Source organism: Tiliqua scincoides, chromosome 1 (assembly GCF_035046505.1).
Source record: "Tiliqua scincoides isolate rTilSci1 chromosome 1, rTilSci1.hap2, whole genome shotgun sequence".
NCBI classification, from domain to species: Eukaryota; Metazoa; Chordata; class Lepidosauria; order Squamata; family Scincidae; genus Tiliqua; species Tiliqua scincoides.
In genome coordinates, this window is record NC_089821.1 from 2107902 (window position 1) to 2134939 (window position 27038).

The 27038-nt window shown below is 43.9% G+C and overlaps 1 protein-coding gene across 9 annotated transcripts in view; it reads left to right on the top strand.

Annotated features, from left to right (window-relative positions):
• The window catches only part of RALGAPA1 (Ral GTPase activating protein catalytic subunit alpha 1), a 186212-nt gene that overhangs the window by 77956 nt on the left and 81218 nt on the right, over window positions 1–27038 (top strand). For all 9 annotated transcript variants that reach the window (XM_066613742.1, XM_066613750.1, XM_066613759.1 and 6 more), the window contains 7 exons: window positions 1365–1463; window positions 1552–1707; window positions 8512–8640; window positions 9358–9483; window positions 12054–12112; window positions 12483–12591; window positions 26037–26147. In XM_066613742.1, coding sequence (XP_066469839.1) covers window positions 1365–1463; window positions 1552–1707; window positions 8512–8640; window positions 9358–9483; window positions 12054–12112; window positions 12483–12591; window positions 26037–26147 — 789 coding nt within the window. The remainder of the gene's footprint in view (window positions 1–1364; window positions 1464–1551; window positions 1708–8511; window positions 8641–9357; window positions 9484–12053; window positions 12113–12482; window positions 12592–26036; window positions 26148–27038) is intronic.

Sequence of the window (27038 nt, forward strand, 5' to 3'; positions counted from 1 at the left end):
TCTGTGGAGGGTGATTTTCAGCCTGTGAATTGCAGAGGTGGAAAGTGTTAATTCTTAAGAACATAAGAAGAGCTCCACTGGATCAGGCCATAGGCCCATCTAGTGTAGCTTCCTGTAACTCACAGTGGCCCACCAAATACTTCAGGAGCACACAAGACAACGAGAGACCTGAATCCTGATTGGATTGCTTTCTGAAAATCTGGCACTTCTAAAATCAGGAGGTTGCATGTACCCATCATGACTTGTAACCCCGATGAACTTTTCCTCCAGAAATTTATCCAATCCACTTTTAAAGGCATCTAGGTGAGATGCCATCACCACATTATGTGGCAAGGAGTTCCAAAGACTAACTACATGCTGAGTAAAGAAATATTTTCTTTTGTCTGTCCTAACTCTCCCAACACTCAATTTTAGCGGATGTCCCCTGGTTCTGGTGTTATGTGAGAAGGAAAAGAGCATCTCTCTATCCATCCCCTGCATAATTTTGTGTGTCTCAATCATGTCCTCCTCAGGCGCCTCTTTTCTAGACTGAAGAGCCCCAACCACTATCACCTTTCCTCAAAAGGGAGGTGCCCCAGCCCAGTAATCATTTTAGTTGCTCTTTTTTGCAACTTTTCTATTTCCACTGTGTCCTTTTTGATATGTGGAGACCAGAACTGGATGCAGTACTCCAGGTGTGGCCTTACCATTGATTGGTACAGCGGCATTATAATATTAGGCGTTTTGTTCTCAATACCTTTTCTAATGATCCCAAGCATAAATTCACCTTTTTCACCACCACTGCACATTGGGTTGACACTTTCATCGAGCTGTCTACCAGCACCCAAGATCCCACTCCTGATAAAGCACAGGCAGCTCAGAACCCATTAGCCTATATGTGAAGTTTTGATTTTTTGCCCCAACGTGCATGACTTTACACTTACTTACCTTGAAGCGCATCTGCCATTTTGCTGCCATTCTCCGAATCTGAAGAGATCTTTCTGGAGCTCCTCACAATCTCTTCTGTTCTTCACCACTTGAAAACATTTAGTGTCATCTGCATACTTGGCCACCCTACTGCTTATTCTTGTCTCCAGGTCATTTATGAACTGGTTGAAAAGCACCGGTCCCAGGACAGATCTACAGTTCACAATGTGACACAGTCATGAACTGAATTGCTTCTGTTTGGTCCACCCCTCATGGACAGTTCTTTTTCAGAGATAAAAGGACCACTTACAGTCTACTTCTGCATTAAGCTCCTCAAAGAAAGATGGGTTTAATGCCACTTGTAGTTTCATTCATCTTGAAAAGACTGTGATTTTGAGGTAGCATTGAAACCATAGATTTTTATCATGTGTGTTTCCATTGTGTTTCTATAATTCCAGATTAGAGATAATCTCGGCATTTCAACTGATAACATGACGTCACCTTCTCCACCAATTTTAATTCCTCCACTGAGAATTCTAACTCCATGGCTTTTCAAGGTAAATACAGCAGATCATTCTGTGAGAATGCCAGTGAAAATTGAGTAAAGTGATTAATTGTCTTTAATTCTTTCTCTTTTAATGTTAGGCAACCATGTTGAGTGATAAGTACAAACAAGGCAAGTTACATGCTTATAAACTCATTTGTAACACAATGAAGCGAAGACAAGATGTTTCTCCAAACAGAGACTTTTTAACTCATTTCTACGACATAATGCACTGTGGACTACTTCACGTTGATCAGGTAAGAGATTTTTTCTGCTTCCCTACCACAAGAATTCCAACTAAAGCTATTTTAAGATAGTTGTGGAAGGGTGAACCAAAAGAATTTAGCACCTTTAAAGGCCTGATGAATTATCCTCTTCAAGATCAGCACATATAATCCTGACAGATTTATTCATCTTCATTTAAGAGTTGGTTTAGGCTGGTTTTCAAAGTCTTTAGGAAGTTGTTTCCACCTGGGCTGGTCTTCCAAGGAACCTTTGTGTATTATAGAAAAATCTGGGAAATGTTTTAGGGTCCGTGGTTCTCATAGAGAGCTAGCTAGATGCCACTGTTGTTCTGAGTAAACTTGGAAGTGCATCCTAGAACACATGCTACAGATTCTTGCAGTTACATGTTTCAGGAGAATATAAATAGTCATGTGTCCGCTGTCTGTCATGGAACTTTTGCTATCATTCATCTTTAGAAGCCCCGACAGGCTTCTGAGGCATCACAGGGTTCTTCAGAATGCATTTTGAAAACAAGTGATCTTAAACTTAGAAAACAGAAATCTAGTCAGAAGTTGAGGAGGTACCCTTGTGTCTGGGCTATATAATTGCAGATCACAGGTTGGGCTCACATGACTGAGTGTTCATTTCCTACAAAAGTGAAATAAACTTCCATGCAAATTCACTTTCTGTAAAGTGTCACGTATCTAGATGGGGCTATATACATTAATAATAATAGATGTCTGGAAGAAAGATTCTTGACTAATCTTCTCACTGTCATCTCCTTTTCTGTGTAAATAGAATGTGTGACTGTGTATGTCTAGAGGAATTGAGGTACAGGTTTAGCAAACTACTCATTTGCTATTTATGAGAACTAGCCCAGAGTCTCTGTAATTGTTGTATAAGCTTTCTAGAGAAACTAGAAAAAAACTGAGTGAAGAGTAATTAATTCTGGTGCACTGTTACTTTTTATCTCATACACACTGATTCTACTCTTTGAAAAACAATCTAATTGCTCATTTGTAACAGTTCTGGTAAGGCAGTGCCTTTTCAGCATAATTGCCAAGAACCTGTCATACTGCAGAATAAGATTTCTTCCCAGAAATCTGAGGTTCCCTGGCAAATAAGGAGATGTTGGTTCCAGTAATCCTATTCAGATTTCATCTTCTCTTAATGAGTTAGCCAAGAGTTTACATTTTAGAAGTTCCAGAGTAGTAGCCCTGATACTGCACTGCAGCAAAACAATGAAGATTCATATCTAGAAGCACCTTAAGGACTAATACGTTTACAGTAACTTAAGCTTAGGGAGGGCACCAGGACGCAGGTCTCTTGTTATCTGGTGTGCCCACTGGGGCATTTGGTGGGCCGCTGTGAGATACAGGAAGCTGGACTAGATGGGCCTATGGCCTGATCCAATGGGGCTGTTCTTATGTTCTTATGTATTTACATTCTATAAGGAAACTCTACTTCCATTTTTAATATATTGTGCTGTTTTTACTGCCTCTCACTGTCACCATTTTGTCACCATACTGTCATCTCTCACTCTCCCACTGTACTGTAGTTCTAATTTGGACACATTTCCATCTAAACCTTTTACATCTACAGATCATTTCTGGATTTATTCCCATCATCTGCACATGTGAAAAGGAGATGAATGTATCATCTCCATCAAGAGGGCACATGAACAGGACCTTAAACTTCTCTTAGTTACTATTTTTTTTAACAGGTTTGATGTATGAAATACTCTGAGATAATGTATCCACATCTGAACAAGGGAATACTTCTAAATAGTTTTTGGTTGGCATGGTAGCCAAGCCAAAAAGTGTAGTGCCCATGACCCTGTCCCCTGACCTCCAGCTCTAAGCCTGGAGCCAGAGAATAGGTCAGATATTGTTCCTATAGTGTTGCTGGGCTTCCCAAGATTCAAACTTGAAGTTGAGGGAGAGATTGGAGGAGGAGAAGGCAGTCATTTTGATGCTGGGTTGTGAGGCACTCTGAGCCCCAAAATGGCAGTCTTCAGTCTTCATTTCAGTGTGGAGCTGAAGAGGAAGCCAGAGATCTTCCCTGTGGTTATCATGCCTGCCTGAGTGCATTACACTACTTAGTCATGACGAACTTTCTTTGGATCTATAAGCTGGTGCCTGCCACTAAATAGCCCAGCTCTGAGCCAGGGTCTCTCACACTGTAATTCATAGAAAAATATGTGCATATCCTGAGGTGATTTTGTTGTGCATTTATTAAAAATTTCTATCTTGCACTTCCCCGGCACCCTTACAATCATAATAGCATATGATAAGTCTTTCTAAAACCAGAAACAGAAGCAGCAGCAAACTCAAAACATAATCAAGGGGGTAAAAAAACAGAAAGCCAAGTATTATCAACAAGGAAGAGTCCCCTGGGACAAAATTTTCAGCTGGCATTAGAACAAAAGCAACAAAAGGTATTGATCTCATCTTTTGAGGGCCACAATCTGGGTGCTGCTACATAATGTAGAAGCATAATGTGTAGAAGCACCCTTTCTGACTATCTAGGGAACAGACATTTTCATGTGGAAGGTGGAAGTTCTTAAGATAATTACATCCCATCATTTAGAGCTTTTTTAAAGGTTAAAGCCAGCACCTTGAATTGCTCCTGGAAATGCACCGGCAACCAGATGGAATAACATAAGCTTGATATGTTAGCCATGCCTCTTCCTGGTCAGCAAAGGCATTCTGCATGAATTGAAATGCTCTTCAAGGGCAGCACCATGTGGAACACATTATGGTAGTCCAGACATTGTGGTAGTTACTAAATCATGGGCAACTATGGTGAGGTCTAACTGAATTATTGGCTGAAGAAAGCAAGGATATACATAACATGATTGCATTTAGAACACAGGTATATTTTATTGTCCTCTCTCCATGTTTTATAGAGGGTGAGTAAATTGGAAAACTTCAGTTGCCATGTGACAGGTTTGTTGTTTTTTTTGTTTTTGACCAAAGAGCTGTAGAGGTACTGCCATTAGAATCCATTAGAAGAAAACGCATATTTAAGTAATGGAATATTTCTGGTTTATCTTGCTGAACTTCAGATCAATACATTAGCATACGGAATACCATGGCAGAACATTTGTGATTACATTTTCACATGAAGAAAATTAATTTTTTTTTTTTATGGACAACCTTAAGTTTATTTAGAAAATGCTGGAATTTGTAGCAATTGCTCCTCTGTTAAATGCATGTAATCAAAATGCATTTCAAGTGATCGGGTTTAACAAACATGATGAATGCATTCTTCTGAATATACCTCTAAATTTTTCCAATATAAGTCAACTGAAGTGCTCTGATCAGACCACTTTGACATCCGAAGCGGCGTGAAGCAGGGCTGTGTTCTTGCACCAACCTTGTTTGGGATTTTCTTCGCTGTCCTACTGAAGCATGCCTTTGGAACTGCAACAGAAGGCATCTATCTCCGGACCAGATCAGATGGAAAGCTCTTCAACCTCTCCAGACTGAGAGCAAAGTCCAAAGTCCAGCTGAAATGTCTGTGTGACTTCCTCTTTGCCGACGATGCAGCTGTCACTACCCACTCTGCCAAAGATCTCCAGCAGCTCACGGATCGTTTTAGCAAGGCCTGCCAAGATTTTGGACTGACGATCAGCCTTAAGAAAACACAGGTCATGGTTCAGGATGTGGACTCACCTCCCTGCATTACAATCTCTGCGCATGAACTGGAGGTTGTCCATGACTTTGTGTACCTTGGCTCAACGATCTCCGACACTCTTTCTCTCGATACCGAGCTAAACAAACGCATCGGTAAAGCAGCTACCACGTTTTCCAGACTCACAAAGAGAGTCTGGTCCAACAAAAAGCTGACGGAACATACCAAGATCCAGGTCTACAGAGCTTGCATCCTGAGTACACTTCTGTACTGCAGCGAGTCATGGACTCTGCTCACAACAGGAGAGGAAACTGAACGCTTTCCACATGCGCTGCCTCCGACGCATCCTCAGCATCACCTGGCAGGACAAAGTTTCAAACAACACAGTCCTGGAACGTGCTGGAATCCCTAGCATGTATGCACTGCTGAAACAGACGCCTGCGTTAGCTCGGTCATGTTGTGAGAATGGATGATGGCCGGATCCCAAAGGATCTCCTCTATGGAGAACTCGTGCAGGGAAAGCGCCCTACAGGTAGACCACAGCTGCGATACAAGGACATCTGCAAGAGGGATCTGAAGGCCTTAGGAGTGGATCTCAACAAGTGGGAAGCCCTGGCCTCTGAGCGGCCCGCTTGGAGGCAGGCTGTGCAGCATGGCCTTTCCCGGTTCGAAGAGACACTTGGCCAACAGTCTGAGGCAAAGAGGCAAAGAAGGAAGGCCCATAGCCAGGGAGACAGACCAGGGACAGACTGCACTTGCTCCCAGTGTGGAAGGGATTGTCACTCCCGAATTGGCCTTTTCAGCCACACTAGACGCTGTTCCAGAACCACCATTCAGAGCGCAATACCATAGTCTTTCGAGACTGAAGGTTGCCTACATCCATAAGTCAACTGTGGCTTGTTTTTTTTTCATGTTTTTTCCCCCAAGCTCACTAACTGAATGGGAAGAACTAGGTTGTGCTTCTGCATGGTCCTTGCACATTCATAAGAACATAAGAACAGCCCCACTGGATCAGGCCATAGGCCCATCTAGTCCAGCTTCCTGTATCTCACAGTGGCCCACCAAATGCCCCAGGGAGCACACCAGATAACAAGAGACCTCATCCTGGTGCCCTCCCTTGTATCTGGCATTCTGACATAACCCATTTCTAATATCAGGAGGTTGCGCATACACATCATGGCTTGTACCCCGTAATGGAATTTTCCTCCAGAAACTTGTCCAATCCCCTTTTAAAGGCGTCCAGGCTAGACGCCATCACCACATCCTGTGGCAAGGAGTTCCACAGACCAACCACACGCTGAGTAAAGAAATATTTTCTTTTGTCTGTTCTAACTCTCCCAACACTCAATTTTAGTGGATGTCCCCTGGTTCTGGTGTTATGTGAGAGTGTAAAGAGCATCTCCCTATCCACTCTGTCCATCCCCTGCATAATTTTGTATGTATCAATCATGTCCCCCCTCAAGCCTCTTTTCTAGGCTGAAGAAGCCCAAACGCCGTAGCCTTTCCTCATAAGGAAGGTGCCCCAGCCCCGTAATCATCTTAGTCGCTCTCTTTTGCACCTTTTCCATTTCCACTATGTCTTTTTTGAGATGCGGCGACCAGAACTGGACACAATACTCCAGGTGTGGCCTTACCATAGATTTGTACAACGGCATTATAATATTAGCCGTTTTGTTCTCAATACCCTTCCTAATGATCCCAAGCATAGAATTGGCCTTCTTCACTGCCGCCGCACATTGGGTCGACACTTTCATCGACCTGTCCACCACCACGCCAAGATCTTTCTCCTGATCTGTCCCAGACAGCTCAGAATCCATCAGCCTATATCTAAAGTTTTGATTTTTTGCCCCAATGTGCATGACTTTACACTTACTGACATTGAAGCGCATCTGCCATTTTGCTGCCCATTCTGCCAGTCTGGAGAGATCCTTCTGGAGCTCCTCACAATCACTTCTAATCTTCACCACTTGGAAAAGTTTGGTGTCATTTGCAAACTTTGCAACCTCACTGCTCAACCCTGTCTCCAGGTCGTTTATGAAGAGGTTGAAAAGCACCTGTCCCAGGACAGATCCTTGGGGCACACCGCTTTTCACTTCTCTCCATTGTGAAAATTGCCCATTGACACCCACTCTCTGTTTCCTGGCCTTCAACCAGTTCTCAATCCATGAGAGGACCTGCCCTCTAATTCCCTGACTGTGGAGTTTTTTCAGTAGCCTTTGGTGAGGGACCGTGTCGAACGCCTTCTGAAAGTCCAGATATATAATATCCACGGGTTCTCCCACATCCACATGCCTGCTGACCTTTTCAAAGAATTCTAAAAGATTCATGAGGCAAGACTTACCCTTACAGAAGCCATGCTGACTCTCCCTCAGCAAGGCCTGTTCGTCTATGTGTTTTGAGATCCTATCTTTGATGAGGCATTCCACCATCTTACCCGGTACAGATGTTAGGCTGACCAGCCTATAGTTTCCCGGGTCCCCCCTCTTTCCCTTTTTAAAGATCGGCGTGACATTCAAAACTGGTGAAGCGGTGGAGCCCCTTCAGAAACTGAAGGGGCCCCACCTTCATCAGGCAAGAGTTGGTTTTTCATTCCCAGGAATCATTGTCCTTCTCACTCCTCAGGATACCACACATTTGACCTAACCACAGTAGTGCACAATCATCAAATTTGTCACTCACTCTACATATGGAACTCTGTGTTCCACCCTACCTCCTTCCCAGGTCTCCTTTGCACGTCTGAGAACAAACTGAAAGGTTAAAAGGCAAGGTATACGTTCCTTTAAAAAAAAAATCATCTGCTACTGCAGTGAATTATAACCCTAAAGAAGAAGACAGTCTTTTTTTTTTTTTCCTGCCTGCTGCTTCCTAGTCTTCTAGAGATAAAAATAACATGAAAATGTGATGAGGCAGTTGGGTTTATGTGTTCATGATTGACCTTGGTTAGGGCCAGTGAGTTTGCCAATATACCTTTTGTTTTGTTGCGGGGGATGGCAAGGGGTGAGACTTTTTTCTGAAACTAGTGAAATTATTTTAAAAAAATTGGTGCTGCTTCTGTTATGGTGTAGCAGAAACATTAAAATATTTGTTCTCCTTCAGCTCACTTTTATTGTTTTGATATAGCATTTTCTTAGTGGCGTGTATACTATGGAGATTATAAACACCCTGTCTTCTAAATAACCATGTGCTTCTTTTCATTCAAGGACATTGTCAATACGATCATCAAGCACTGTTCTCCCCAATTTTTTTCACTTGGTTTGCCTGGTGCTACTATGCTCATCATGGACTTCATTGTTGCAGCTGGTAGAGTGGCAGCGTCCTCATTTCTCAATGTAAGTGATGTTGCTGCTGTTGGTTTATATACAACAAAGTGAATGTATGTAGGTATCAAATATGTTAATAGGACTGCACAATACAAGTTGAAATCAATTGTAATGGAGAGTGTGATGTCTGTGTTCTATAAACAATCTAACGCAGTGCATGTTAAGTATACAATAGCGTTATTAGAAAACTTTGCCTTTGATAGATACAGTCTATGTTGTCACTGATTTCATTTTATTTAATGATATAAGCACATAATCATAAGGTCCAATACAGAGCTCCCATGTTACCTGCAGATTCGGAACTTGCGGATTTGATCATCCACAAGTTCTGAACCTGCAGATGGATCCAACCTGTAACCTCGGGAGGTCCGGGGATGCCTTCTGGAGTCCTTCTGAGGGACACAGAGGCATCCCTGCCCCTTGGAAGGTCCTCCACATGTGACCGGAGCACAGCGGATTCATTCATTTTCAGGGGTTCCAGGAACAGGACCCCAGTGGATACCAAGGTCCGCCCAATGTAAGCAAAAAAGATAGACCCTTGGCCCAAGAAGTTTGCAGTCTCAATTTCAGCAACGCAAGGAGATAGATGAGTGAGAAATAAGGGTATAAAAAAAGAGAGGGCAGAGCAGTAAGAAGGGCGAATGCAAGATGAATTGATCAGTATTGTTTCCCTTGGGCATGAAGATAAAATCTTACTTATTGTCTGATCTCTTTACTTTCATTCAGGCACCAAGAGTAGAAGCACAAGTTCTCTTAGGTTCTCTGGTTTGCTTTCCCAATTTGTACTGTGAACTTCCAGCTCTACATCCAAACATACCAGATATCGTTGTGTCTCATTTCACTGACATTAAGGTGGGTGTTGAAGTCCTGCATTCTACATACACATCATCCCCAGTTGGATGATGTGCTCCACCTGAGTAACAGCTCCTTCTAAGTTATTGCCCCTTCTCAGCAGAATATTGCATGCAATGTATTGACCACTAATATTCTTCTTGTCCAGGTCAGCTAAGAAAGGTGCTTATGGGGTTTCCTGGGTGAGGACTTAGCTCCAGTTGGAGTCTCTTCACTGTGAAAGAAGGGATGTTTATGCTTGCAGGCAATGGTGTGGCATGAAAAGCTAGAGGGCCCAGAATAATCAGCAGGAGTAGGTGACTGAAGGCCAAACGGCATAATATGCCAAGCATACCACAGGCCAATGCAGCTTTCCTCCCAGAGCAAATAGCAGGCATGGGTGGGGGGGTCAACAGGGTAAAGGGCAAAAGCCTCCACTCTATCTGCATTCCTGCAACTTGCAGCTGTGATTTGAAATCATGCATGAACAGGACAGCATGAACAGGACATCACCTTAGTCGCTCTCTTTTGCACCGCCTTAGCCTTTCTTCATAAAGAAGGTGCCCCAACCCAGTAATCATCTTACTTGCTCTCTTTTGCACCTTTTCCATTTCCACTGTGTCCTTTTTGAGATGTGGTAACCAGAACTGGGTGCAATACTCCAGGTGTGGCCTTACCATCGATTTGTACAACGGCATGATAATGTTAGCCGTTTTGTTCTCATACCTTTTCTAATGATCCCAAGCATAGAATTGGCCTTCTTTACTGCCGCCGAACATTGGGTCGACACTTTCACCACCCCAAGATCTCTCTCCTGATCTGTCACAGACAGCTCAGAACCCAGCAGCCTATATGTGAAGCTTTGATTTTTTTGCCCCAACATGCATGACTTTACACTTACTTACGTTGAAATGTATCTGCCATTTTGCTGCCCATTCTGCCAGTCTGGAGAGATCCTTCTGGAGCTCCTCACAATCACTTCTGGTCTTCACCACTTGGAAAAGTTTGGTGTTGTCTGCGAACTTAGCCACTTCGCTGCTTAGTACTGTCTACACGTCATTCATGAACAGGTAGAAGAGCACCTGTCCCAGGACAGATCCTTGGGGCACACTGCTTTTCACTTCTCTCCATTGTGAAAATTGCCCACTGACACCCACTCTGTTTCCTGGTCTTCAACAAGGTCTCAGTCCATGAGAGGACCTGCCCTCTAATTCCCTGACTGTGGAGTTTTTTCAGTAGCCTTTGGTGAGGGACCATGTTGAATGCCTTCTGAAAGTCCAGATATATAATGTCCACGGGTTCTCCCACATCCACATGCCTGTTGACCTTTTCAGAGAATTCTAAAAGATTCATGAGGCAATTCTTACCCTTACAGAAGCCATGCTGATTCTCCCTCAGCAAGGCCTGTTCATCTATGTGTTTTGAGATCCTATCTTTGATGAGGCATTCCACCATCTTACCCGGAATAGATGTTAGGCTGACCGGCCTATAGTTTCCCGGGTCCCCCCTCCTTCCCTTTTTAAAGATTGGTGTGATATTTGCTCTCCTCCAATCCTCTGGCACTGTGGCTGTTTTGAGGGACAAGTTGCATATTTTAGTCAAGAGATCAGCAACTTCATTCTTCAATTCCTTAATAACTCTTGGGTGGATGCCATCAGGGCCCGGTGACTTATTGATCTTTAATTTATCAATGAGGTCTGAAACATCTTCTCTTTTAACTTCTATCTGACTTAATTCCTTGGTCAGATTCCTTGCCGTGCCAGCAGCGGTATCTGCCCAAGGTCTTCTACCGTGAAAACAGATGCAAAGAACTCATTCAATTTCTCTGCCATCTCTAAGTCTCCTTTTATCTCCCCTTTCCCTTCCTCACCATCCAGAGGGCCAACCGCTTCACTGGCAGGTTTCCTGCTTCTATCATATTTGAAGAAACTTTTATTATTCCCCTTAATGTTGCTGGCCATGCGTTCCTCATAGTCTCTCTTGGCCTCCTGTATCATCTTCTTACATTTCTTTTGCCACAGTTTATGTTCCTTTTTATTTTCCTCATTAGGACAAGACTTCCATTTATGGAAGGAAGCTTCCTTGCCCTTTACGGCCACTCTTACTTGGCTCATTAGCCATGCGGGCACCTCCTGGGCTTAGTCGAGCCCTTCTTCCTTTGCGGTATACACTTCTTCTGGGCCTCTTACTGTTGTTTTAAGAAATGTGTTCCCAACACATTTCAGTTTTAATCTCCGTCAGAAGAATATTTCTGCATTCTTATTTCGGTGACAAGCACACAAGGTCCAAGGGTGTGCTTTGATGTTAAAGGTAGCAGTCAGAATTACCATTCCCTTGGGGTAAGAGTTGTTTCCTTTGAAGCAAGCAACTCTGGCTCATACCCAGAGTGAGGTTTGTCCCTGAAACACTTTGACATTCCTTATTCTCCTGAATAATGTCCTTAAAGGAATAGTTCTGACTAATAATAGGAAAAAACCCCAAACATTTGCTTCTCCTCCATCCATTTCTGTGAACTTCGTTTCTAATACAGTAAAATACTGTATTAAGCAATGGTGGTTTTAGGTAAGTGATTTTGAACATTTTTTCTTCAGGAATTGATCATCAAAACAATATTAAATTCTGCAAGAGAGGAACCTTCTGGACCTGCAAGGTAAGAGATAAGAAGTTCATTGAAGTGCGCTTCAAATTGTTTCACTTCATGTGTTCAGTTAATTGTTTGAAACAGTTTGTTTTTTTTAATATAAGGGCCCCTAAAATTCTGTTAAAGACATCAAATTTTTAACACAGTAGATAGCAGTAGCATACATTTGAAGCAAAGTACTAAAAAGTAGTAGCGCACATTCTTTAAAAATGTTGCTCTTCTGGGTGGTGGGTGGGTTAGGTGGGTGGGTTCCATCATTAAGAGAGTGCTTCTCTACCTAAGCAAAATCAATATACCATAAGTTGTCTTCTTTTTTGGCATTCTCAGTTTTAGCAGGTTAGAGTCAATCTCTAAAATTGTTTCCAACATTGTTTTGCAGGTGTGTTGCTCTTTGTAGCCTTGGCATATGGATCTGTGAGGAGTTAGTGCATGAATCCCACCATCCTCAGATCAAGGAGGCCTTGAATGTGATCTGTGCATCATTAAAAGTAAGTACAAAATCATTAGGGCTAAGACTGAAAGGCTATATACAGTGTTCCTACCACATTGGGTCTTGTTGGAACTCCCCACATTACTGCCATCCTGGATGGACACTCTTGAGTGTCGCTTCATACTGGTGTGTGGGGTTGCAAAAATGAGACAGTTTGTGACTTCCACCAGCCCCCCCCCCCCAGTGCATCAGGAAGTGCTTTTTGCTCATTCATGGTGGTCTTTGGATCCCAGCTGTGGTGCACATTGGACTTTGGATGTTACCACACATCCTCAAATGCCATAGAACAGTGATTCTCACACTTTTAGCACCGGGACCCACTTTTTAGAATGAGAATCTGTCAGGACCCACCAGAAGAGATGTCATGACCAGAAGTGACATCATCAGGCAGGAAATTTTTTAACAATCCTAGGCTGCAGTCCTACCCACACTTTGCCAGGAGTAAGTCCCACTTACTAGCAGTGTTAAAAGCATATACAGAGTAGCCTGTTAAAAGTACAAATCTGTAACATTTCCCCAATGCAATCACATGCCATGGTAACATCAAGTTTAATATATTAAAAATTAAATATTGAAATGGACCCACCTGAAATCAGGTCGCGACCCTCCTATTGAGTCCCAATCCAGTTTGAGAAACACTGCCACAGAAAATGTAACAAGCAATTTCAGCAGCCATGACCTTGCATTTTTAAGGCAATTCTTCAAAAGCAAAACTGATTTTTTTTCCTGATCGTTAGTTTCTAACTTGTTATCTGCTGCAATTGGTCTGTCAATATGCATTCATTTTCTACTTGCTTAATTTTGGAAGTAATGGTGCTTCAGTCCTAACTGTCTTGCAGTATCGATTAATTTTTTAAAAAAGATAGTATTTTTTTTAAAGTATTTAAAGTATTTTTCACTTTAAGTTATACTTACAGGTGGTTGCTTCTCTTTTTCCCCTCTCAGTGCTAGTTCTGAGTAGAGTGGTAGTTGTAACAAGAGCCATGGAGTACATAGCAGTAGTTGCGAAGACGATCTCTGTTGCTGCTCCAACTTCCCGAATTCTTTAGAGACTGGAAAAAGGGCTTATTTAACAAGATTGTAACTATTATCAACATATTTGCTGCCTCTTCTGGCAAGATGACCAAGTCACAGCCCCCTAGTATTGTCACAAGGTGCCTTGCCTAGCTCAAACCCTTGGTATGGAGGCTAAAATATCTGGGGCTATACAGGGAAAGCCCTTGGCAACTTATTTATGGCTATGGCAGCAAGTCTCTTAACAGGGTCTGCTGGGACGGCATTTGGCATGCTTTTTTGCACTGCTGCAAGAAAGGCAGGGCAGTGTCTCAGGAGTTCCTCAGAGCTTTTTTTTTAGGGATGAACAAAAATCTCCGCTCTAGTCAGACTGTGGTCATCAGCCGTGTGCTAGGCTGTAGGCAGCCATTTTCAACCTTTTTCAGCTCAGGGCACACTGACAAGGCACTAAAATTATCAAGGCACACTCCCAGTTTTTTACTTACATTAAATTACTACATTACAATTAATTTCAATTAATATAATTAATACAATTAAATCATTACATGACGAAGGGCACAATCCTAACCAGGTCTACTCAGAAGTAAGTCCTGTTTTGTTCAGTGGGGCTTACTCTCAGGAAAGTGTGGTTAGGAGCACAAGACAAAGACTCACAAGAAGTTTGGGGAGCATGAAGTTTGGAGTATATGTGATTCTGGAAAGGAGGAAAAATGTTGTTAAAGTGTAATGCCAGAAAGTGCTGGCAAAGAGAGGTCAGACTGAGCACACAGTGGAGGGAGGGGCAAAGAAGACACATCTGAAAGAAGTGCAGGATTCAGCTGGAGTGGGGGGCTGAATGTGAGGAAAGTGACTGTGGACCTTTGAAAGGTGCAGAAGAGTGAAGGGAGGGACACTACGAGAGGTGCTAACTGCGATTATGAGATTTGGGGGGAGTGGGGTGGGGAGAAGTGCCAACTGCCTGCTCCTGTACTTAAGAAAAAAGAGTGCAACCACAAGCCCTAGCTTAGGCATGTCTACTCAGAAGTAAGCCCCACTATAGTCAATGGGGCTTACTCCCAGGTAAGTGTGGATAGGATTGTGGCCCAATGCCCTTCCCCTGAAAGGCAAAAGACAAGGCAGGGAGGGTCGCTTTGGGGAGTTGCAGGCAACTATGGCAGGAAAAGGAACTTTTGTGGACCCTTCACCAGGCCAGCCAGTTCTTGGGCTGGTGGCCTCAGCAGACTCGCTCCCTTCCGACCTGCTTACCTACTCCTGTCTCCCTCCTTCTCACTCACTCCGCGGGCTTCTCTAGCTGCCCAATCAGCATGTGGAGCAGACTTGATACCCAATCCTAGGCGTGTCTACTCAGAAGTAAGCCCCATAATAGTCAGTGGGGCTTACTCCCAGGTAAATGAGGATGGGTTGCAGCCTTCCTCTCACTCAGCAGCAGGAGATGCAAAGCAGCCACGGCTGCTACTTTTTCGCCAGCTGCCATGTGAGGGTCAAAGCAGCCGCTTCTCCCCCTCCACGCTTGCAGCTGCTGCCTGCTGCCTGTCTCCTCTGGCCCCGCGGCACACCTGAGGCTGCCTCGCGGCACACCAGTTGAAAACCGCTGCTGTAGGGAATGGATGGTTTCTGGCCCCACATGAGACAGTCCTTTGAAAGTAACTTTAGTACTGGCCCCTGTAGTGGTACATACTTGCAACATGGACATTGCGTCTGGCACTGGCTAGAGTTAATTGAGTTCTGAGCATTGTTTGGAGGCCCTCTTTGCTCTCTGACCCACCATTATCTATTTATGTATTAGTAGAATTTATATCCCGCCTTTCCACTCTAGAAGGGAGCACTCAAGGTGACTAACAGTTCCATTATCAGAACTCCATTTGGCAGATGCCAGGAACAGGTTCTTCTCGGACGTAGGTCCACAGTTATGAAATTTCCTATCTTGGGAGATCCAAATGGCTGTTTTTTTAAAAAAAATTATTTTATTTTGCAGTACTTGTATGTCAAGTTATGTCTTTAGGTATCCATATGTTTAGATGCTAATTTCTGGTTTTTATTGACTTTGTTGCTCATTTTGTTTATTTGTAAGCCACTTTGACTTTTAATGAAAGTAGAGTATAAATTCATTAAACAAATACATTTAATTATATATTTTCTCTCTTGTAACATAGCCTTTTTTAAGCAAGCCACAGATAGGAAAAATGTTGACTTGTATATGAAAGTTCTATCTGTTTGTGCAGTAATCCAGAGTTCGCCCCGTGTAGGGGTCATCTACACCAGTGTTTCTCAACCAGTGGTTTGGGTGCCACCAGTGATACTTGAGGTGGTGTCTGGTGGTACTCACAGAACCCCTGAACCTGTCACTTGGCAGTGAAACCAGGAACACGGCACAACAAAGAGCAGTAGGAGACTAAAGCATGTTTGTCCACACTGGAAAAAGCCTTCCTGTCCACCTTGAGCCTCTTACTTGTTTGTGTTGTGTCACATCTGGCCTCCCAGCCCAGAAGTAATTAACAATTGTATCATCACCAGTTATTCAAAGTACCTCTGAAAGTAAGTCGACCATGTGAAGTAGTATGGTGGAGGACCAACGTTGCGAAACACTGATCTACACCATGACTGGGTATAGTTCTTGTTGGTTCAGGTATGGTAGGTATAGTTAGTCTAAGAGGAAGGAGTTGAGCAGTATGTTGCATTGCCTTGTTCAAACAAGACCAGCTTTTTCATGTGAAGCCTGTCTCATTATTGGCTGGAAAGGGAAATAGCCAATAACTAAATTTGCTACCTATCACACATGTGGGAAGAAAATTCACCGGAAAAGCAATTTTTCTCTCTCTTTCAGATGTATTGGTTGCCATGATTATTATTATAAGAATTGGGTGATGAGGGTGTGAAGGAAGCAAAGAATTGGGGCTAAACTCAGCTGTTGTGAGAACTCAGAGTTTGAAATTGAGGTATAAATTAGCCCTTTATTGTTAATTAAGAAATGGAGTGTCCTTAAGCCTCAAAACTGATAAGGTAAACTGAGCAAACAAAATACTAATAGTGCAACAGCCTGGTGGTACATGCATAAAAAGAGTTGTAGCAGAAATATTGCTTTCATTGCTGTTCACATATTGTTCCAAAGCAGCTAATAAAATCAACTTTAAAAACATAAAATGCTATGAACTTTTAACTGAATCTCAAATTCCTCATAATTATAATGTTTAGTGGATACACATGGGCACTTAATATCCCAACCTTTTCTTCAGTGATTTCAAAGAAAATAATTCAGGCATGTACTTTTTTCTTGATTTTTTTTAAATACAGAGTTTTAAAGTTCACAAATACAAAAAAGACAAATCTAGAGACTTCTCTGGCAGCTGGAGCACATCTTATTTAAAGACTCTTTGAGGAGGCTCCTTTTTTTCTTGTGGAGAGGCATGAATGAGTATAGATACTAGATACTATGTTCCTTGTCATTCTTATCGACAAGTACAGTGCACACAGTATTGAACTAGAACAGCAACTGACAAAAGCAAATTGCAGGCTTATAGCACAGATGCAGCAACACTTTCTGAACTCCAACCAAGCCGCTCTGTCAAAGGAGAGGCAGTGTTTATTTCCTCTAGGTAATGTGAAGTCACAACTTTTGTCTCTTAACCACATTGAAAGCCTCTGCACAAAGATCCTAATCACTCCTTGCAACCCCTGCAGTTAGAGGCCAGGTTACAAGCCACTCCAAAATAGCTTGGGTTTGAAATGACTACAAAACCTGGTCCTACTGCAGAAAATCTCTATTGCTCAAAAACCCTTTTTTAAGCAACGGGTGATGCCAAACCACTGTTGAGTTTATACCAGACAGAGAGAGAGAGAGACATTGACCGCATGAATTGACTTCAGTGAACCACCCTGGAGCCTGAATTGCAGTCTGATAAAAGAAAACCTTATAACTGAAGAGATTTTGACTTTAAGCCCTCAGGCTTCTTTTTTTATGAAGCAGTTGACAAAAAGTATTAATGCTGAGGGTCATAATAACCAGCAAAGGGAGTTCTTAAACTTCTTGCCACTGAACTGGGGAAAATACAGATACCTACAAATGCAGAAGCAGAAAGGAGCATGTTATGCCTATGGATGTACATACACGTCCTTCCAACAAATTTAATGTGAGCCCACAATACTATTAGCAAATTTATCAGGGCAGAGGATGAACCATTGTGGTACTAGAGGTTCAAGGCAGCTTATTTAGGACTTTCAGAAATATCCCATCAAAGAGATAGGTAGAGAGTTAACTTAGAGATTAACACATTTCCTCTCCAGACACTTGACAACTAGACATCAATCCTGCAGTGAATTGAGCCTGCCTGACTTCAGTGCAAGCCCATATCCTAATACTAAGAAATAAGCACAGCTGTACATGATGTTCAGTGCTGGAGTAAGGTTGTGGGGGCCCTGACACAGTGCCCTACACTGGACTATCCATGACTCCCTCACGTTTGCCTGCTGGTGGTGCATGCGTCAGTTTCGGGGTTGGCCTCACCAGGTGAGTGCTCTGGTGAATGATGGCCCTTGGCCAGAGCTTGACCTGACCAGCCAGTGATGCCACCTTTGCACCCATCCATTTAAATGTGTTGCCAAATGATGAGAGGCCATTGTACTCATTGCACAGTGTCTCATTTGAACCACATCACTTAGCCTGCTTGTGTAATATTGGCATGTTGGGAGTCCATAGCCTGGGTTGCTGGCTTGCACCTTTGGCAGCCTCACGCATCACTAGAGGTGGTGTTGTACATATGTAGTGTCTCGTGGATACTTCCATCTCCTGTCCCCGCATCATGTTTAAATCTGACCTAAGAGAAAAGAAGTGAGTGCCAAAAAGAAGAGGACAGATTTAAAGCAATGTCAACATATGGAAAAGAAACCAAAGCAGGAAGTGTTGGAGGAGGGGTGGATATTTATGTCAAAGAAGGGGCAGAATCAAGCAGAATTGAGCTTGAAGATGGGACTGCCTCCACCATAGAATCTCTTAAACTACCAGACCCAAGGAGCAATCTAATAGTGGGGACGTGCTATTGTCCTCCAGATCAAAAACCTGAAGGGGACCTTGAAATGAAAAAAAATCAGGGACCAGAGGCTCACTGGGGGCTCCCAGCAGGCTGGATTGGCCCCCAGGCCAGGGTTTGGGCACCCCTGGTCTAGAAAAGAGGCATCTGAGGTGGGACATGATTGAGACATACAAAATTATGTAGGGGATGGATAGAGTGGGTAGAGGAATGCTCTTTTCCCTCTCACACAACACCAGAACCAGGGGACATCCACTAAAATTGAGTGTCAGAAGAATTGGAACAGACAAAAGGAAATGTTTCTTTACCCAGTGTGTAATTAGTCTGTGGAGCTCCTTGCCACAGGATGAGGTGATGGCATCCAGCCTAGATGCCTTTAAAAGGGAAGTGGAGAGATTTCTGGAGGAAAATTCCGTTGCAGGTTATAAGCCATAATGGGTATGTAAAGTCTGAGATTAGCTGGTTGCTCATTATGAGGGCCAGGTAGGAATTTTTTCTGTTATTTGAATTGGCCGTGGATGGCAGCTTTTTGCCCACCCCAGACTGGCAAGGGAAGGAAGGTATATTCAGTAGGTCTCATGCATTAAAAATTGGTCACCGTGTTTAAGAAAGTAGCACAAGTTCAACCCAATTTCAGTCTGGTGTCTTTGCTGGGAGTAAATACAGCGTGAGTGTAAATAGAATGCTAGATGCAGGGAAGTGGCAGCCAATTGCAAGTATCTTGTGGTGTTGTGTGTGCTTCCTGTGGCATCTGGTGGGCTGCTGTAAGATACAGGAAGCTGGACTAGATGGGCCTGTGGCCTGATCCAGCAGGGCTCTTCTTATTTTCTTAAGTGAGAGGGCATGGCTTGCCTAAAAACAGGTCTGCAGCAAAGAAACCTCCTCCGCCCTTGTCTTTCACTGCAGTTTGGACCCCGCCCCCCAAGAGAAGATACACATGCAAGTAAAACTTCCTGTCTGCACAATAGAGGCTTCCCTTCTAGCATATGCACAGAAGAGCCTGTGTGTGAATGACTGTTTTCTGGAAAGGACCACCGTCTCTGTGAGAAGTTTACAGCCATTTCATGAAATGTATAGCATTTCATCAAACATTCCCTCACTAATTTTGTGCAAAGGAGTAGCTATTAAATTCAAAGCAAATAAATGCCCTGTCAGGGCAGCAGGGGAGGATAGCCCTTGCTTTCCCAGTAGCAGAGTGGCACGGGAGCGTAGGGAGACAGCACAAGAAGCAGGCGATCCCAAACAGAGCCAAACAAGCAGGCACAGGCTTGTTTCTTGCAGAAGCAGGTATTGGTAAAGGAGCAGGCAGAAGAGTAGTCAGTCAAACGGTCCAGGAGTCAGGGATACAGAGAGGCACAGTCACGAGAAGGCAGTCCAAGTCAGTACACAAACCAGCAGCACGACACGCAGAAACTCCGCCACAACAACCCACCTTTGGTGTCCGTTCTTGCCGCCATCTGTACCAGGGCCAGCCAATCAGAATATGGCTACCTCATAGTCACAAGACTGTCTTGTGACCCTTTCTGATTGGCTGCCCAGTGGTGCATTGCACCACTCCACCATAGCCTAGGTGGCTCTGCACACATCTTCCCACGTCACATGGCTCCTACTGCGTCAGCATACATATACAGTGCTGCTGTTCTTTTATTTGCATTTCATACCAGGCCTGGACATCAAGGCCCCTCCTGCCACATCCTGGTTTACAACAATTCAGAGCCAATTCAGAGCTCCCAAGAGAAGGGGGAAGAGCCGCTTGCACGCTGCAGGGAGGCTCTCCGCAAAACTTAGTGCACCGCCCCCCCCTAGCAATGCCTCTGGCTGGATGCGGTATAGCATCTATACTGATGCATTCTGGGGCAAGAATGGAGGAGGCAAGAATGTACTGGAAGTGGGTCTTTAAAGCTATCTTTAACCCGAAGAAGCTTGCAAGTGGTGCAATTTAACAGCACGAAATAGGAAATGGGGATTTTGGTGCTTTTTTCCGTTGTTGCAAGGCATTTAAATGTAAACCCCCCGGTATCAGTGGTGAGTCATATCAGTGGATACCAAATTTGTGAATACCAAGGAACCACTTGTAATGTTGCCTTCGGTTTTCAATTAAACCATGAAAAAATTAAGGCTGTTCCAGACAGTATATATTGACCACTGAAGTGAAATGTGGTATGTGAATGTTAATCAGCTTTTCCCCTGATTGCAAGACTGGAAAAAGTGGCTCTGCATGTACAATAGATACTGTATTATATGAATCAGCCCCTAAAGCTGTTGTGTTTTTATGTTTTATTACATATTTAGTTAAAAAAAAATAGCCTGACACCTATTGTTTCAGTCCCAGACATGTTCTATCTTCAATACATTACCATTCAAACTCTTTTAGGCTAATTTTAGGGAAGCAGAATTAAGCTTGAGCAAGGGGCCTTCTCTATCCCACTCCATTTTCTAAATGTCCCCAACCCCAGGAGATGTTTTCTGAGGACACAAGAGATATCTATGAGAATGAACAAAGGGAACATTTCCTGTACTAACATCGTGTTCTGACTGAGCAAGTTAGAGATCATATCACAGAGTCTTTGTTATGTGCATCTTTTATGTGTTATGTGCATCAAAATTGAGTATTGGGAGAGTTAGGACAGACAAAAGAAAGTATTTCTTTACTCAGCGTGTGGTTGATCTGTGGAACTCCTTGCCACAAGATGTGGTGACGGCATCTGACCTGGACGCCTTTAAAAGGGGATTGGACAAGTTTCTGGTGGAAAAATCCATTACGGGTTACAAGCCATGATGTGTATGTGCAACCTCCTGATTTTAGAAATGGGCTACGTCAGAATGCCAGATGCAAGGGAGGGCACCAGGATGAGATCTCTTGTTATCTGGTGTGCTCCCTGGGCATTTGGTGGGCTGCTATGAGATACAGGAAGCTGGACGAGATGGGCCGATGGCCTGATCCAGCGGGGGGGGGGGGGCTGTTTTTATGTTTTTATCTAGGTGTTGGTAGAACTTGGTGTTTTTCAGTGCTAATGCTAACATTAAATTGTTAGGTGCTAATACAGTACTATTATTGAGCAAATAAACTTGTGAAACTGCTTACAGCCTGAATCCACCTAGGTCTGAGGTATTCAATCTGGGAGGCAGGGCAAGTCTCTGAGTCTTGTGAGGCATCTTGGGGAGAGAGGTGGCCATAGCTGCTCTGCTCAGCTCAGCTGCACGTGCTGTCTCCCTACCTGCTACTTTTCTTCTGCTGTGAATGAGGTGCGTGGGGCAGTGTGAGGTGGGGAGGGCATGTGAAACATGGTGGGGGAAGGTGGTAGGGCCTCCCTGGCATCTGCATCGGGCTTACCTCCAATGAGAGAGGTCGCCAGCCCAGCCATTGCAGCTTCCTGTACTTCGTGCGCTTGGGCTTCCCTCCCCATCTGGGGAAGGCTTGTCATCGATTGCACTGAGCGCCAGGCAGAGTGTGACTGTTGTCCCGGGCTTTTCTCTCAGTCTGGAGAAGCTGGCCAGGCGGTGCTGCATGTGCTTTCCAGCCAAGCGTCCTCTGGTGCTAGAGAAGGCTTGACTGGAAAGCACACAGTGCCACTGAATCTCGTTAGCCTTCTCTAGGTTCGGGCTTCTCTCGTGCTCCAGAGAGGATCCACCAGCAAGCACGGGGCTCCTTACTGCCTCGCGCTGAGCATTCGTGCTGACTGCGTCCTCCCTGGAGTGCAGGGAAAACAAACCTAGAGGATGCTGGCTGGCCAGCCACGGAGATGCTGCATCTCATCAGCACAGAGCATGCTCCTGGCAGGCTTCAAACTGGGAGGGAAGCCTGACCTGGAGAGAGCTCCACCAGTAAGTGCAGGCAGCGCAGCACTTGCATCTGCTTGGGAAGGAGAGCCCAACCTGCTCTTAGTGGGGGGGGGGGGGTGTCCAAATGCCACAGCCTGCATTCTTCCGCCTGGCTTGGGGGGAATAGGGGTGGCATCTGCATGTTGGGGTGTATGTGTGTGAGCATGCCCCCATCTACTTTGGGGATGAGTTAAGAACATAAGAAGAGCCCCACTGGATCAGGCCATAGGCCCATCTAGTCCAGCTTCCTGTATCTCACAGCGGCCCACCAAATGCCCCACGGAGCACACCAGATAACAAGAGACCTGCATCCTGGTGCCCTCCCTTGCATTTGACACAGCCCAGTTGCACATACACATCATAGCTTGTAACCCATAATGGATTTTTCCTCCAGAAACTTGTCCAATCCCCTTTTAAAGGCATCCAGGCCAGATGCCATCTCCACATCCTGTGGCAAGGAGTTCAACAGACCAACTACACGCTGAGTAAAGAAATATTTTCTTTTGTCTATCCTAACTCTCCCAACACTCAATTTTAGTGGATGTCCCCTGCTTCTGGTGTGAGAGTGTAAAGAGCATCTCTCTGTATCCTTCCCATGCATAATTTTGTATGTCTCAAGTCATGTTCCCCCCTCAGGCACCTCTTTTCTAGGCTGAAGAGGCCCAAACGCTGTAGCCTTTCCTCATAAGGAAGTTGCCCCAACCCAGTAATCATCTTAGTCGCTCTTTTGCACCTTTTCCATTTCCACTATGTTCTTTTTGAGATATGGCAACCAGAACTGGACGCAATACTCCGGATGTGACCTTACCATCGATTTGTACAACGACATTATAATATTAGCCGTTATGTTCTAAATACCTTTTCTAATGACCCTTTCCAGAACCCTCCAGGTGTGCTGCTGACAAACTCAGGGCACAATCCTAACCAGGTCTACTCAGAAGTAAGTCCTATTTTGTTCTGTGGGGCTTACTCTCAGGTAAGTGTGGTTAGGATTGCAGCCTCAGAGTGCTGGCAGCTCTGCTGAAGATTTGGCTTCTCTTGTTTTTTGTTTTTGTTTCTAGTGTATAATTATAAACACCTTCATCCCCATTTTGGGGGTAACTGAGGTGAGGTGATATGAGCCGTGGCCAATGGCCACAAGGATCAGGGGAGCTGCAGGCCGGAAAAGTTTGAGAACCACTGACCTAGGTCAATGATAACTGGCAGTGATTTTTCAGGGTTTAAGGCAGGGGTCTTTGGAGATGCCAAGGATTGATCTTGGGACCTTGTTCATGCAAAGCAAGAACATCCATGCTGGATCAGGCCCAGGGCCCATCTAGTCCAGCTACCTGCATCTCTTGGTGGCCAATCTCATTCCTCTAGGGGTGTCCAAACTTTTTGGCAGGAGGGCTACATCATTTCTCTGACACTTTGTCAGAGGCTGGGAAAAAAGAATTAATTTACGTTTCAAATTTGAATAAATTTAAATATATTTATATAAATGAATTTATTAGAGGTGGAACTTATATGAATGAATGAAGGTCTGGCAATAGCTCAAGGCCTATAAAAGGCCTTGCACAAAGCAAGGTTGGCCTTTCCTTCGCTGGCGCTGCTGAATCACAGATGTGAAGCAGCAAGCAGTGGAGGGAGCCCTCGTCCCACAGCTTATGCGTCAGGTCGAACAGTTGCCCTCATGTTGAGAGCAGTTGCGTCAAGCCAACAAATCTCTGGAGGGCCAGAGGCTGGATTGGGAGTCCTCAAAGGCCACAAGTGGCCCCCAGGCTGGGGTTTGGGCACCCTTGCTCTAAAAGTGTTTCTCAAACTGTGAGGTTGGGACCCAGCAGGTGGGTTGCGAGCCAATTTCAGGTGGGTCCCCATTCATTTCAATGTGCATTTTATTTTTAATATATTAGACTTGATGCTACCATGGTATGTGACTGCATTTGGAGAAATGTTACAGGCCTGTACTTTTAACAAGCTACTATGTATATTCTTTTAACAATGATAGTCAATGGGACTTACTCCTGGGTAAGTGTGGGTAGGATTGCAGCCTAGGATTGTTAAAAATGTTCCTGCTTCATGAAGTCACTTCTGGTCATGACATCACTTCCTGTGGAAATCCTGACAGATCCTGACAGATTCTCATTCTAAAAAGTGGGTCCCGGTGCTAAATGTGTGAGAACCACTGCTGTAGAAGAACACAAGACAACAAGAGTCCTGTATCATGTTGCTGCTCCCTTGTATCTGGCATTCAGTGTGAGGCTACCTCTAAAACCCAAAGGTTGCATGTGGTCATCATGTAATGGACATTTCCTCCATAAATCTGTCTAATCCCCTTTTAAAGGCATCTAGGTCAGGTGCCATTTCAATGCCCTGTGGCAAGGAGTTCCACATATTAATTATGCACTGGGTAAAGAAATACTTCCTTTTGTCTATTCTGACTCTCCCACCAGTCAATTTTGGTGGTTGACCCCCAGTTTCTGGTATTGTGCAAGAGGGAAAAGAGTTTCCCTCTATCCCCTCTATCCATCTCATGCATAATCTTGTATGTCTCAATCATGTCCTGTCCCCCCCTTGGGTGCCTTCCTTCTAGACTGCATACCCCTGAATGTAGTCTTTCTTCGTAAGGGAGTTGCCCCTGCCCACTCTACCACTGAGCTTCCTTATGAGGAAAGGCTATGGCGTTTGGGCCTCTTCAGCCTAGAAAAGAGATGCCTGAGGGGGGACATGATTGAGACATACAAAATTATGCAGGGGATGGACAGAGTGGATAGGGAGATGCTCTTTACACACTCACATAATACCAGAACCAGGGGACATCCACTAAAATTGAGTGTTGGGCGGGTTAGGACAGACAAAAGAAAATATTTCTTTACTCAGCGTGTGGTCAGTCTGTAAAGCTCCTTGCCACAGGATGTGGTGCTGGCGTCTGGCCTGGACGCATTTAAAAGGGGATTGGACAAGTTTCTGGAGGAAAAATCCATTATGGGGTACAAGCCATGATGTGTATGCGCAACCTCCTGATTTTAGAAATGGGTTATGTCAGAATGCCAGATGCAAGGGAGGGCACCAGAATGAGGTCTCTTGTTATCTGGTGTGCTCCCTGGGGCATTTGGTGCCGCTGTGGCATTTGGTGCTCCCTGGGGCATTGGGCCGCTGTGAGATACAGGAAGCTGGACTAGATGGGCCTATGGCCTGATCCAGTGGGGCTGTTCTTATGTTCTTATGAGCTTCAGCTCTATCCCTCTGTTGTTGGTTTGAATGTAGATCTGTATAGCCAAATAAATGTATGTATTTATCTTTGATCAGAATCAACCTCCAGATCTTTCCTGTGTGTTTGCAGCTCATAATCAGTGGCTCTACTCCTGTATGTTTCTATTTAAGACTTGATGCACATGAAGTAATCCATTGCAGGTTTAAAGCTGTTCAAGAATTGGACCGTAGGGCTGGTTCCTGCCTTGATTTAAAAACAAAAGGAAACTTCCTTTTCATTTTGACTGTCTAATTTTCCTCTGAATGTGTAAAACAAATGAGATGCTAATCAGTCGCAATGTTGAAATTGACATACATATAACTTTAATATCTTTTCTCTGTTTTTGTGCAGTTTCCTAATAAAACAGTGGCACATGTTGCTTGCAACATGCTTAACATGCTGATTCATTATGTATACATACTACAAATGTACCAAGCTGATTCACCCTTAAAAATTATTCAAGTAAGTGAAAACATAAAGCATATTAACATAATAAGCTTTAAAACTATGATGTAAAAAAGGCTCCAAAATTCAGTCAGAAGTATGTGCTGTTCAGAGTTTGAGCTGTAGTACTAAGATTAACATTATTAATTATTAACAGTATTTATATACCACTTTTCAACTAGAAGTTCACAAAGCGGTTTACAGAGAAAAATCAAATAACTAAATGGCTCCCTGTCCCAAAAGGGCTCACAATCTAAAAAGATGCAAATGAATACCAGCAGACAGCCACTAGAACAGACACTGCTGGAGTGAGGTGGGCCAATTACTCTCTCCCTGCTAAAAAAAGGAGCACCAACTTGAAAAAGTGCCTCTTACCCAATTAGCAGGGATAATTCAAGACTTTCCAAAGTATGTGGTATGTTTTGATTGTAATTGTTCACTTGTACTGCAGATACTGGTTCTGATGATAAATATTAGAGATGCTAGCAAAACTTAGCAAACTCACACCCGGATACTAGTTTTGGGAACTCATAAAGTTCTCTTCAAGCTTTTAGGAATCCCTGACTTCTTCTCTGGCTTCAATTAAAGTCCAAACCAGAGAAGAACTTTTGGATTCACTCACTTAACCCGCATTCCCCTCATCCCTTTAGCAGGTGAGTGAGACTTTTTAAAGAAAATAAGAAGGCTTTAGGGGATCAGGTAGCTAGAAAGCAAGGAGGCTGAGTGGGAAGAGGGTTGAGGAATGGATGATGTCTTTTAGGAGTTGTACTGATTTCCTGAGCCAGTCCAAGTGGAGAGGAGCTTCTTAACCCTAAAGAGCTGCCTTGAGTGCTCTTTTCTGGAGTGGAAAGGCGGGAAATAGATCCTGCAAATAAATAAATAAATAAATATTCTCCCTGCTTCCAACTG